General features: G+C 47.2%; 1 protein-coding gene across 3 annotated transcripts in view; it reads left to right on the top strand.

Annotated features, from left to right (window-relative positions):
- The window catches only part of ANAPC1 (anaphase promoting complex subunit 1), a 314,460-nt gene extending 305,332 nt beyond the window's left edge, over nt 1-9,128 (top strand). For all 3 annotated transcript variants that reach the window (XM_069769209.1, XM_069769210.1, XM_069769211.1), the window contains one exon: nt 8,249-9,128. In XM_069769209.1, coding sequence (XP_069625310.1) covers nt 8,249-8,364 — 116 coding nt within the window. In that variant the 3' untranslated portion in view covers nt 8,365-9,128. The remainder of the gene's footprint in view (nt 1-8,248) is intronic.
- Nucleotides 9,129-12,876: the final 3,748 nt, after the last annotated feature.

Raw genomic sequence — 12,876 nt, 5'->3', positions numbered from 1 at the left:
TTTCTCAGTGGACATTCAAGATGCTTCAACCACATTTCTCCAAATCCCCATTTTTCCAGTGCACTGGAATTTCCTCCATTTTGCTGTCAGCCAGTCCCATTTTCAGTTTTTGACTCTTGCCTTCAGGCTGGCCTCCGCCCCCTGGGTGTTCCCAAAATGCATGGCTGCCGTAATGCCCTTTTGCGTGTCAGAGGGAAAGTGTTTATTCCCTAATTGGACAACATCCATGTCAAGGTTTCTTCTGGCTCAGAGAACCTTGAATATGCAGATTACACTGGACAAAACTGTTCCTCTTCGGATGGATCATCAACCAATCAGTCATCCTAAAAGGTTTTCTTCCAGAGAACAATATGTTTGTTTTACAAACCGGTATCCAATCTCTGAGTTGTGCCTTGCCCCTTCCTCTCTGCTTCTGCTTGAGCATTCTAGGCAACATAGAGGCAGCAAATGAGGCAACTTCTTTTGCTCTGTTCCACATGAGGCCTCTACAGCTAGCCCTGCTTTCCTGTTGGGGTAAGACTGCCCTCTCCCTAGATCACTCGATCCTTCTTCCCCAACCCTCCACTCAAGTTAGTCAGCCTCTGATCCAGTGGCGGAACTTTTTTCTCAGTAGCCATGGTCATTTCTTCCAAGTGAAACATGTTATTAAACTAGAGAAGGGAGTTTATAGGAAAAGGGGGAAATCTGCCCTATATGAAAAGTGAAAAATTGTGGACACCATGACTGGAGTATGGATAGGGACATTGAAATCATTGGGAGAGGTCTTGAGACATTGTCTGAGGGTGTACTCTCTTGCACTGCTTTATAAGATGGATCATTGCAATAATCCTCTATTATGTAGGGTTGGAGAATGTTGAAATGACAATACGAGCTGTCTAAAGGGGGGGAGTTTTGTTATTGGTGTTGACTTATTTGAAATTGAATGCCTTCTGAGAAGATTGTATCCTGCTATTTTATGTTTAATAAAAATCTTATGTGATTAAAAAAAACTTCCACCAGTTTCAGAATTGGCAGCTCTCTTGTTCCTCTCCTTTTCTTGTCCATCACCTGGACAATGTGATTTTGTGTCTGGTACCCTTTTTCCTTCCCAAGTTGTTCTCTTCTTTCCATATTAACAAATATATTCTTCTGACTTCTCTCTATCCTCCTCTTCCTCTAATCCTGCAGAGAAATCCTTACACAGCTTCCTTTAGACATTCAGATTCCCGTTTGTCATCCCAAAGAGACCTTGTAGAGTACTTTGTCTCTAAGGTGACTGCAAGCGGCAGTCATCTGTGAATTATATGAGGGATTTTCCTTACACAGTCATATGTTTTCCACCCTTCTAACTGCTTTGGGATGTCCCTGTTTTTCTCCTTCGCCTCATTGGGGGACACAGGACTGTGGGTGTATGCTTCTGCCGCCAGGAGGCTGACACTAAGTAAACTTAAAAAAAAAAAAGTTAGCTCCTCCTCCAACGTATACACCCTGACACTGGCTACCAGAGACTCCAGTTTATGCTTAGTGTCTCAAGGAGGCACATCTCTGGGTCCGGGATTTTTTTTTTTTGGACCCGACTTTCAACTTTTGGATTGAGGGGGCGACGGACCTTTTTGAGGGTCCGATCTCCCCAAATCATCAACGGGCAAGCACGCGTGATACTGCTCCACGTTTCCTTTCCCGCTACGTGGGATTTTTCTCTGGACTTGGCCCTGACCACCCTGAGGTATCTAGACCCCAGGCTGTACAGGTGCTCCTAGACGTCCGTATGTTCCCCCCTGTTTTCTACACCCCTGCCGGGGGTGTTAGCTGGGGTGGAGGACGGTCCCTCTCCTTATCCTGGGATAATGGAGTTTGGGTGCCTGCACCGTCATTTTTTCCACCCCTCGCTGAGTGTGGTGTGTCAGGGGGGGCTCCTGAGTACCTGTTGCGCTGGCCCTGGGTAGTGCGGTGGTCCGGCTCCGGGTGAGGCTGGCGTCCTTTTTTTGTGGATCGGCGGTGGTCCAGCGCTGAGGCGCCTGCGGCTCTCTGGAGCGGCGCCGCGGCATTCGGTCGGCGGCGCCGCAGCGCTCAGGAGCGGCGCCGCGGTGTAGAGAAGATCGGCGCCGCTGTTCCTCCGGAGGCTGCGGCTTTGCCTGGCTCACGGCAGGCATGGGGCTGTTCCTGGAGCCCGGGACTTCCGGGCGGCAGACCCTTCTGGCGCGTCACGTCCGGTTCCGGTTTCTCCGGCCTCTGAGGGGGAAATTTAGGCCGCGGCTTCGGGCCTGCTCTAGGCTGCGGCTTAGTTTGGCGATCCCTCCCCCACTATAGCCTGCTGGACATATAAGGCAGCACGTTTGGAGATAGTGCTGTCAGGATCCATTTCGGTATTCGTGGGGACACAGGACTGGGGTAAGTGCTTCTCTCTCCAGCTGGACTGAAGCATTCCTTTTTTTCCCAGTCTCTGGCCCTGGGTATAGCATTACGGATCATTATGTCTAGAAAGGTTAAGACTCACACGGTTCTTTTTACCGGTTGTGTATCTTGTAATGCCCTTTTTCCGCACGCCCAAAGTAATCGCCTCTGTGAGGCCTGTGACCCTGAACATGTCCAGGAGCCCCCCCCCCCTGCCAGTCCTCCAGTAGTCTCTCCAGCCCCGGTCCCTCAGCCAGATGCTGTGGTAGCTCCACCGGAATGGGTCACGTCTTTGTCACAATCCATGGCGTCCCTTACTGAAGCGATCAAATCACTGCAGACCCCGGCGGTCGGGACCGGTAATCCGCCTGTCTCAGAGAGGGCCTCGGGGTCTCAGGAATCTGCGGCCTGCAGGGGGCGCGCTCTCACTCGACAGACGCATGGAAAGCGGATTCGCAAAGCGTCTCCCAGGCACTCAGGTGCTTCCGCATCCTGGAGTTCCGTATCTCGCTCTCCTTCCCCTGCAGAAAGCGGTGAAGTTGAGACTGACTACGAGTCAGAAGGGTCTCTTAATTTTGATAAACCTGGGTTTCAGGAGTCAGTAGACAGCCTAATTGAAGCTGTCAATCAGTCTTTGGGGATAGAAGACGAGCTCGTCTCTTCTTCTGATCATAAGGTTTCATTTAAGCGGTCTAAACGGGCCCATAGGGTTTTTTCCTCTCATCCTGAGTTCGAGGACCTGATTCGACGCAATAGGGAGCACCCGGACAAACGCTTTTCAGGGCTAAGAGCTCTGAAGGCTAGGTATCCTTTTGCTTCGGAACTTTGTAGTGATTGGGCAGAAAATCCTTCTGTAGATCCTCCAGTGTCCCGTTTAGCCTCTAACACGTTACTATCTCTCCCTAATGGCTCATCGATTAAGGATCCTACGGATCATCTTATAGAGAGCTTGGCTCGTTCCGTCTTTGAGGCCTCAAGCTCAGCACTTTTTCCTTCTTTTGCGGCAACCTGGGTTGCCAGGGCTATGATATCTTGGTCTGACTCGTTATCTAAAGCTCTCCAGGAAGGTAATGTGTCAGCAGAATTGGCTGAAATGTCTTCTCAGGTAGCTATGGCTGGTAGCTATCTGATTAACGCATCTCTGGATGCGGCAGATTGTGCTTCCTCGGCTGCATCTAATGCTATTGCCATCAGAAGGGCCCTTTGGTTAAGGTCCTGGCGGGCTGATTCTACCTCTAAGAAATCCCTTACATCCCTGCCGTATCAGAGTGGTCGTTTGTTCGGAGAAAAGCTGGATCAGCTCATTTCTGACTCCACAGGAGGGAAAAGTAAGTTCCTTCCTCAGCAGAGGGCCAGACAGCCTTTTCGGCGCCATTTTCAGGCTCGCTTTAGAACCTTTCGCTATGTCAGATGGGCCCCAGCATCAAGTTCTCCTGCGCAGGGTCGTCCCAATCAGGACCGAGACGGTCGGACCCCTTATACGGCCAGCCAGGGGGGAAGAATGCGTCCCCAGTCTTCTAGATCTAGAGGATCTAGGACGCAAAGATTTTCGGCCAAGTGACTGGAGGCCTCTTCCGGGCATCTCCAAAAGGGTAGGCGGACGTCTACTTTTATTTCGCCAGGTCTGGCTTCAGGTAATCCACGACCAGTGGGTGGCAGAGCTCATATCTTCAGGTTACAAAATAGAGCTGGTCGGTCTTCCTCCTCCCCGGTTCTTCCCATCCCGTCTTCCCAAGTGCAAATCTCTTCGTCAAAGCTTGTTCAATTCCATAGAGTCTCTCCGTATCAGCGGTGTCATTTCTCCTGTTCCAAAGGAAGAAAGATTCCAGGGCTTTTATTCCAATCTTTTTGTAGTGCCCAAAAAGGATGGAGCAGTGAGGCCTATCCTAGATCTCAAACTCTTAAACAAGTTTGTCCGCGTTCGACACTTTCGGATGGAGTCTCTGCGGTCGGTCATCGCCTCTCTGGAAAAGGGAGAATTTTTGGCCTCAGTAGACATTCAGGATGCTTATCTTCATATTCCCATCTTTCCGCTCCATCAAAGATTTCTCCGGTTTGCCGTAAACAATCTACACTTCCAGTTCACGGCATTACCTTTCGGTCTAGCTTCCGCTCCCAGGGTGTTCACAAAAGTCATGTCGACTGTGGTGTCCATTCTGCACTCCCGAGGTATTGTCGTCTTGCCATACCTAGACGATCTGCTGATCAAGGGACCAACATTTCAGTCTTGCAAGGAAAATGTCGACATCACTCTGGACACTCTTTCCCGTCTAGGTTGGTTGGTAAATTTAAGGAAGTCATCTCTACGGCCGTCTCGAAAAATCTCTTTTTTAGGCATGATTTTCGACACCTCTCAAGCCTTAACTATCCTTCCCCAGGACAAGGTCCTAGCCCTTCGGCGGGAAGTGAGGAACCTTCTACAACCATACCCTCATACGATTCGGTCCGGGATGAGGGTGTTAGGAAAGATGGTTGCAACCATAGAGGCGGTTCCGTTTGCACAGTTTCATCTTCGACCCCTCCAACGTGCAATCCTATCAGCATGGAACAAAAACCCTCTCTCTCTCAACCGCAAATTTCGGTTGTCTTTCCAGACCAAACAGGCTTTCGCTTGGTGGCTAAACAGCTCATCTCTACTCAGGGGGAAGCCCTTTCCCCCAACCAATTGGCTAGTGGTCACAACAGATGCCAGTCTCCTGGGTTGGGGAGCAGTGTTCTTCCATCACACAGCTCAGGGACGCTGGTCTCCTCGGGAATCAGAACTCCCCATCAATATCTTAGAGATTCGAGCGGTCCGGCTAGCCTTGTTACGTTTTCACCATCTTCTGGCAGGTCGCCCTGTCCGGATTCAGTCGGACAACGCCACAGCGGTAGCTTATATAAATCACCAGGGGGGCACCCGCAGCAAGACAGCCATGCAGGAGGTAAAACAGATCCTACTCTGGGCGGAGAGAAATCACTGTGTGATCTCAGCGGTCCACATTCCGGGCGAAGAAAACTGGGCGGCAGATTTCCTAAGCCGTCAGGGTCTAGCCTCCGGGGAATGGTCTCTCCACCCCGAGGTATTTTTGCAGATTTGCCATCTTTGGGGAACTCCAGACGTGGATCTAATGGCGTCCAAGGTGAATGCCAAGGTGCCCAGTTTTGTCTCTCGGTACCGAGATCCCCAGGCTATCGCCGTGGATGCGCTGGTACTGTCTTGGAACCAATTTCATCTCTCCTATCTGTTCCCTCCTCTGGGACTGCTCCCGAGAGTAATCAAGAAGATCAAATCAGAGAGAGTGCCGGCCATCCTGATCGCTCCAGATTGGCCACGACGGACCTGGTATGCAGACCTGGTACAACTTCTAGCCGGGGTTCCTTGGCGGCTCCCCGATCGGCCAGATCTTCTATCTCAAGGGCCGATCTACCACCAGAACTCAGAGGTCCTACGTTTGACGGCCTGGCCGTTGAATCTTGGGTTTTAACTCAGGCTGGTTTTTCTCAAGAAGTAGCTGATACCATGATCAGTGCTCGTAAGTCCGTTTCGGCCAGGATTTATTATCACACTTGGAAGGTGTTTCTTTCCTGGTGTAGAGAACGCGGGCTGCCCCCTCTGCGTTTCTCCATTCCAAACATTCTAGCCTTCCTTCAAGCAGGCCTGGATTCTGGGCTTGCTCCGAGTACCCTTAAAAGGCAGGTTTCGGCTTTATCAGTACTTTTTCAACGCAGGATTGCTCCTAATCGTCAAGTCAGGACTTTTTTCCAGGGAGTCGCTCATAAGGTTCCTCCTTATAAGACTCCTTTGGAAGCTTGGGACCTTAATCTGGTCTTAAGGGCTTTACAGGACGCTCCTTTTGAGCCTCTTCAAGAGGTTTCTTTGATGTTTCTCTCTTGGAAAGTTGTATTTTTAGTGGCCATAACGTCCATAAGACGGGTATCGGAGCTGGCAGCTCTTTCTTGTCGTCCTCCTTTTTTGCGATTTCATCAGGACAAGGTGGTGCTCAGACCAGCACCGTCCTTTTTGCCGAAGGTTGTTTCATCATTTCACATTAATGAAGATATTGTTCTGCCCTCTTTTTGTCCGGCACCTACGCACCGTGTAGAAAAAGCTCTCCATACGTTGGATCTGGTGAGGGCTCTGAGGAGGTACGTTTCCCGTACGGCCCCCTTTCGCCAGACGGATGCTCTGTTTGTCCTTCCGCAGGGTCGCAGGAAGGGATGCGCGGCTTCAAGATCTACCTTGGCCAGATGGATAAGGGCGACCATTCAGGAGGCTTATCGCTCCATGGGCATGACGGTTCCGGCTGGAATCAAGGCTCATTCGACTAGAGCAGTGGGGGCTTCCTGGGCCGTTCGGCACCAGGCCTCAGCAGAACAGGTTTGCAAGGCTGCGACCTGGTCTAGTCTGCATACATTTGTCAAACATTATAATGTCCATTCCCAGACCTCTGCAGATGCAAGTCTGGGTAGAAGAATTCTTCAAGCGGCAGTGGCGCATTTATAGACAAACATTATCTGGATGTCTTTTTCTGGTGAGTGATTTTTCCCACCCAGGGACTGCTTTAGGACATCCCACAGTCCTGTGTCCCCCAATGAGGCGAAGGAAAAATAGGGATTTTTGGTTACTCACCGTAAAATCCTTTTCTCCAAGACGCTCATTGGGGGACACAGCTCCCTCCCTGGTAGCCTTATGGCTGCTTTGGTTATATCTGATTACATTAGTCAGTAGGATCTTTTCTAGACATAAGGTTTCTGTATTTATGCTGTTATATTATTTTTTGTGTTTTTTTTGTTCTCCTACTGCTTTCTGCACCAAACTGGAGTCTCTGGTAGCCAGTGTCAGGGTGTATACGTTGGAGGAGGAGCTAACTTTTTTTTTTTAAGTTTACTTAGTGTCAGCCTCCTGGCGGCAGAAGCATACACCCACAGTCCTGTGTCCCCCAATGAGCGTCTTGGAGAAAAGGATTTTACGGTGAGTAACCAAAAATCCCTATTTTTTAGTTTGTAATTCTAACTATCAGCCTCCTAGTGGCAGCAGTTCACACCCACGGTTTCCTGTGTCCCCCAATTAAGGCTCTTTTTCAGCCTTTTGGTTTGACAGTGTTTGGTTAGAAGCTGAAACCATCTGGAGCCATATCAAAGAAATTACATTTCAAAGTCTGAAGAGCAAAAAAACAAAAATGCTCTAAACATTGAACATGTAAACTGAGAATAGTCTTATTAAGCAATTTTTCTTCCTTGTGGAGTGTCCTGTCTTAAAAAAAGAAAACCTCAAACTTTGTGCACATAGATCAACACTGTACATTCGGTATTGACAGACTGAGAAAAAAATACATTGTAGCGCAGAATAACAGACTGGACAGATAGCTCACTTATTCTTTTTGAAAAAAAATCTGTTGTGTCTTTAGTTAACTTGTCATTGAGGTGGTGAATTTCTTCAATTTCTAGGAAGAACTATGGTTATGGTGTAAAGCTGCTTTGAAATATCACATTTTTTCGTGACTCATAGTGCAAACATTTTGTAACTTTTGTTGGGGGGATTGCACCAGTTTCTGCTAGCTCACCCACTTTTGGAAAGCGGGCAGATTCCGCGAGAGGGTGTGGCTGAGTGCAGCTGGCAAATTTAGACAAAAAAGGTGATGAAAATTATGACTGATGTACACTAGTACCTGACTGGAGAAGATTCCGTGCTGTAAGTTGCCCCAAATTCATTAAGGCACATGCTACTTAATAAATTTGGCACCTCTAACTTGAGCACACTCGGTCTAGACTGACATGCAAAATGCCAATCTTGATGAATCGGAGACTACATGTTTATTTTCATCCACAATAATACATTTTAAATTCTATTTTTGAATGTTTAAAAAATATTCTATCTTTTTTCTTTCTATAGGAAGTAATAGTTTCTCTGAGCTTCTCGTGAAATTCCGAAACCTCAATATTCCAGTGAGAGCATTACTTAGGCTTGCACCACTTCTGCTTGGAAATCCACAGTCTATGGTCCTCTAGCAACCCTCAGATTGACCGAAACAAACCTGCAAATTCTGGAAATGCTGTATTAAATGAATGCGCCTTATCTGATGACAGCATTTTCTAATTTGACGGGTCCACATGGATGTACAGTAATCCCATCTCGAAGTATTAAGATATAGATGCCCACTGTGCATGCAATATTGCAAAATCACATGGACTGGACATAAAGGCTACTAATGCTGGCAGTCATTAAGGGAGGGATAATATTCAGCAAGTAAATGTAATAAACACTGTTGTCTCCCCTGTAATACAGTGCATTTTAGATTGTGTGGTAATAGTGTGAGACAGCATATTTTTGATACAATCTGAGCACCAGCGCGATGTCCCTTAATGTTTGGTAAGAGGAAGGCCATAGAGCCTATACTATAAAATTTTGCTATAATTGTGACATTCACATTTAGGAGTGGAAATACATCAGAACATTTTTCCATAATCCTCTCTGTTTGTATTACTACAAGCAATAATACAATAATGAATTTCATTTCGTCAAGTCGAATCAAATGCCAAAGGAAACTGTTGGATACATAAAACAAAAGCCGAAACCACAAAGTGTAAGAACATGGGATTTGCAATGATTTTTTTCCTCCATTAGGTAGATCAAGGCAAAGTGAAGTACAGTCATGTTTCTTATGTCTTAAAATCTCTGGTGTATTTGTATTATAGGTATTAAATTGTGACGCTGCAAAACGTTTGTACATAATGTTTTGTTAAAATAAAAAGAGAAAAGAAGCAAATCTTCATTTGTGTCATCCTCCTTTATTGTATATTTATAGTATGGTGAGTGGATGAAATGATAGTTCTTTCTGAAGGTTTTCAGTTTGTTCATCATTCCCATTGCTAAGTTTCCCCACAGAAAGCACACTGAAACTGTGTGCCCCCTCCCTTATAGACAGTATGCTTGCATCCAATTATATACATACATCCAGACGTTCCCACTTTTTACCTCCATTCTGTATTCTCTCATCACAGCTTCAAGTACCCCTCTAGCGGCAGTAGCATCCTGTTTCCAGTTTATTATATTTGCCCTCTCCTCCCCACCATTATATATACATGCATATTTTCTCTTCTGTGCAGGGCTGCCCACAAAAGTCACCATCTGTACAACTGCTTTTCATTGTAGTTTCCTAAACCTGGTGCACCAAGCTGACATACAGCCATGAGCCACACATGGTCACCCAACACACGCGTGTCTCCTGATCCACAGGTTGGGTGGTGCAGTACAGTAAACATGTATTAACAAATTGTCCATAAGAGAGCAAATTATTACCTAAAGCTTTTTACCTATTATATTACGAAATGAAAACATCTTGGAACACAAAAGACTTTTAGTAGGTTTTTTTTCACCACCTTTTCCAATATAGGACACAACCTGATATTGGCTTTCATAAAGCTTTCTATTAGCAATTGCATTCTTAACTATAAGGATTTGTTAATATTGAGTTTTTTTCTTGTAGTACAAAAATCTGACTTGTTGATAGAAATCCATTCCAGTTTTGGTGCTATTATTTTCATCCTTTTGACTCCGCTGTACAGTTTAGGGTTCCATGAGGAATGTACCGTATATCAAAGAAGTGACACATTCCTTCCTTTTCTTTTTCCTGAGATGTTTTTTAAAACCACAATGGAAGTAAAAAGGCGCCATATGAACTTTGTTTTATTTCTTTGCAAACTATGAAGCTTGTAACTGATTTTTACATGGGAAACTATGTGCTTTCCACTGTAAAATCCATGTGGGAAAAAAAATTGAACTTTTTCTAATTGCAGTGCTGAAGTGTAGGTCTAAACCAGTGGTCCCCAACTCCAGGCCTTGAGGGCCGCCAACAGTGCAGGTTTTCAGGATTTCCTTAGTATTGCACAGGGGTTGGAATCATCACCTGTGCAGATGATCACATTACCACCGATGCAATACTAAAGAAATCCTGAAAACCTGAACTGTTGGCGGCCCTCGAGGCCTGGAGTTGGGGAACCCTGGTCTAAACGGTGGTGAACACTGTTACTTTGCAGCACTGGAGTTCTGGGTTCAAGTCCCACTAAGAACAACATCTTCTGCAAGTTTGTATGTTCTCCCAGTGTCTGTGTGGGTTTCCTCCTGGTACTTCGGTTTCCTCCCACAATACTCTAAAGACCTACTGATAGGGAATATAGATTGTGAGCCCCAATGGAAATAGCCATGATGTCTGCAAGGCGCTGTAGAAGTAATGACGCTATATGTGTGTAAAAGAAATAATTCAATAGTGTTTTATGAATGAACCAGACAGGTGCTTGTACTATTATAATAGCACTAATAGGACATGCACATTAGAGCTCAATATAGAAACACAATTGGCATTCATTCATTCCATTTATTCATGCTGCTCTATTCATCCTGAAAGCTATCTGATACTTTCCTCTGTCTTCCTCATTACAAATGTTACTTTGTTAACATTAAGCGCAAGGCATTTGTAAGTAGTCACTCCAAAAGAGAGATTTCAGTCTGCTTCTTAGTGAGTGGACTTTCTCTTTAGCAGACACAGGCACGGTATTTATCATGTAGCTGAACCCTTATCTAGAATATTATTTATTAGTTTGTCAATATTTGTATTGGCAGAGTCACTATGCTTAAAAGACCACACGGAATTTGTATTACCGTAATTAAATTTCATTTCTACACGTCTGTAAGGGTATGTGCACATGTTCAGCATTTGTTTTTCGCTATAAAAACGCATAAAAAACGCACCCTATCATTTAGAATGCATTTTGCAATTTTCTCCTTCGCCTCATTGGGGGACACAGACCATGGGTGTATGCTGCTGCCACCAGGAGGCTGACACTAAGTAATACAAAGAAAGTTAGCTCCTCCCCTGCAGTATACACCCTCCTGCTGGCCCCCAGCTAACCAGTTCTTGCTTAGTGTCCGTAGGAGGCACACGGACGGGTCTGCTATTCAGACCCAAAGAATTTTCCTTTTTACCTTTTACAACGGACGAAGGGGGCGACGGATTCTTTCATGGTCCGATCTCCCCCGAACCAACAACAGGCGAGCACGGGAGTTTCACCTCTCCGTATCCTCTCCTGCGACATGGGAAGCCACTGCCTGAGCTGATCTTAGGGGCGACGGGCCCCTTCACGGGCACCGATCTCCCCCCTCCCTTATCAGACGAGCACTGAAGTTTCACCTTCAGTATCCTCCTCTGCAGCCAGGCCTATTGCCGGACATTCAGCCCTGTCCACCAGGTTTTACCCTCGGCTGTACAGAGGCACCTTCCAACGTGGCGTCCGAGCAGCCCCCACTGCATCACCACTGAAAAAGCGGATGATGGAAGGAGGCAGACGGTTCCTCTCCACCCCTCTTCTGCAGGGATGGTGGATGGAGGCTCCCCAACCCCTACACCGTCCTATCTTCCCTGGCTCAGCTCTACCTGCAGCATGGGGTAAGTGCACGTGAAAAATTGAGTTTTCTGGCGGTCATAGGTGGGCTCCATAGCGCCAGGGTCCCCACAGAGCTTAGCGGTCCTTTCCCCTTCAGTCCGCGGGTGCGCGCCAGCCGAGTCTATAAATTTAGTCCGCGGCTTCGGCCCTGTTTAGGCCGCATTCCGGGAAGCCCCGCCCCCCTATTCTGGCGCTTCTCATGCAGGACGAGATCTCGGCGGCCATCTTCTCCCTGAGCCCAGAAGTTTCCGGTCCCTAGTTCTTCTGGAAGGGCTGCTGCCGGCGGTTTTCAGCGCTGTAGTCGGCGCTATTCCAGTCGGGGGACTCAGAATCCCGGTAAGGTGAATCGCTCCCTTCCCCCGCAGCCCCGCACGTCCGGCAGCATAAAGGGTCTAACATCACGGTTTTATATACTTGGGACCTGCATTCTCTCGGGTCCCCTGGTCTTTGAGTCTCATGTCCGGTGGCCGCTGGGCTTGACTCGTGCCCAGTAGCCGCTTCAATGCCCAGTGGTCGCTGGGCTTATAGGTGCTGCTACTGAACGGAGATTTATTGGATCCGTTATTGAATCCTGTATGCCCTGGTCTTAAGGCGTTTGTCCAGTATGCCGTGGTGTTTAAAGGTGACCAGTACGCCCTGCTCTTTAAGGATCTCGACCAGTATGCCCTGGTTTTAGAGACACGTGACCATTATACCCTGGACTTAAAGGCACATGACCAGTATGTCCTGGTCTTAAAGACGCATGACCAGTATGCCCTGGTCTCAAAGGCACATGACCAGTATGCCCTGGTCTTAAAGGCACATGTCCAGTATACCCTGGTCTTAAACGCAAATGACCAGTAGGCCCTGGTTTTAAGGGCCCATGACCAGTATGTCTTGGACTTAAAGGTGCATGTCAAGTTCGTCCTGTTTCTTAAAGGCACATGACCGGTAGGCCTTGGTTCTTAATGGCACATGACGCACAGGAACTGTATGTCCTCCTCTTAAAGGCACAAGACCAGTATTCCCTGGTCTTAAAGGCGCATGACTAGTATTGACTGGCCTTAAGGGCACATCAGCAATCCTAAACTGGTCTCCCTA

Source organism: Ranitomeya imitator, chromosome 5 (genome assembly GCF_032444005.1).
Source record: "Ranitomeya imitator isolate aRanImi1 chromosome 5, aRanImi1.pri, whole genome shotgun sequence".
NCBI classification, from domain to species: Eukaryota; Metazoa; Chordata; class Amphibia; order Anura; family Dendrobatidae; genus Ranitomeya; species Ranitomeya imitator.
This window is presented reverse-complemented; position numbering and strand designations above follow the sequence as displayed.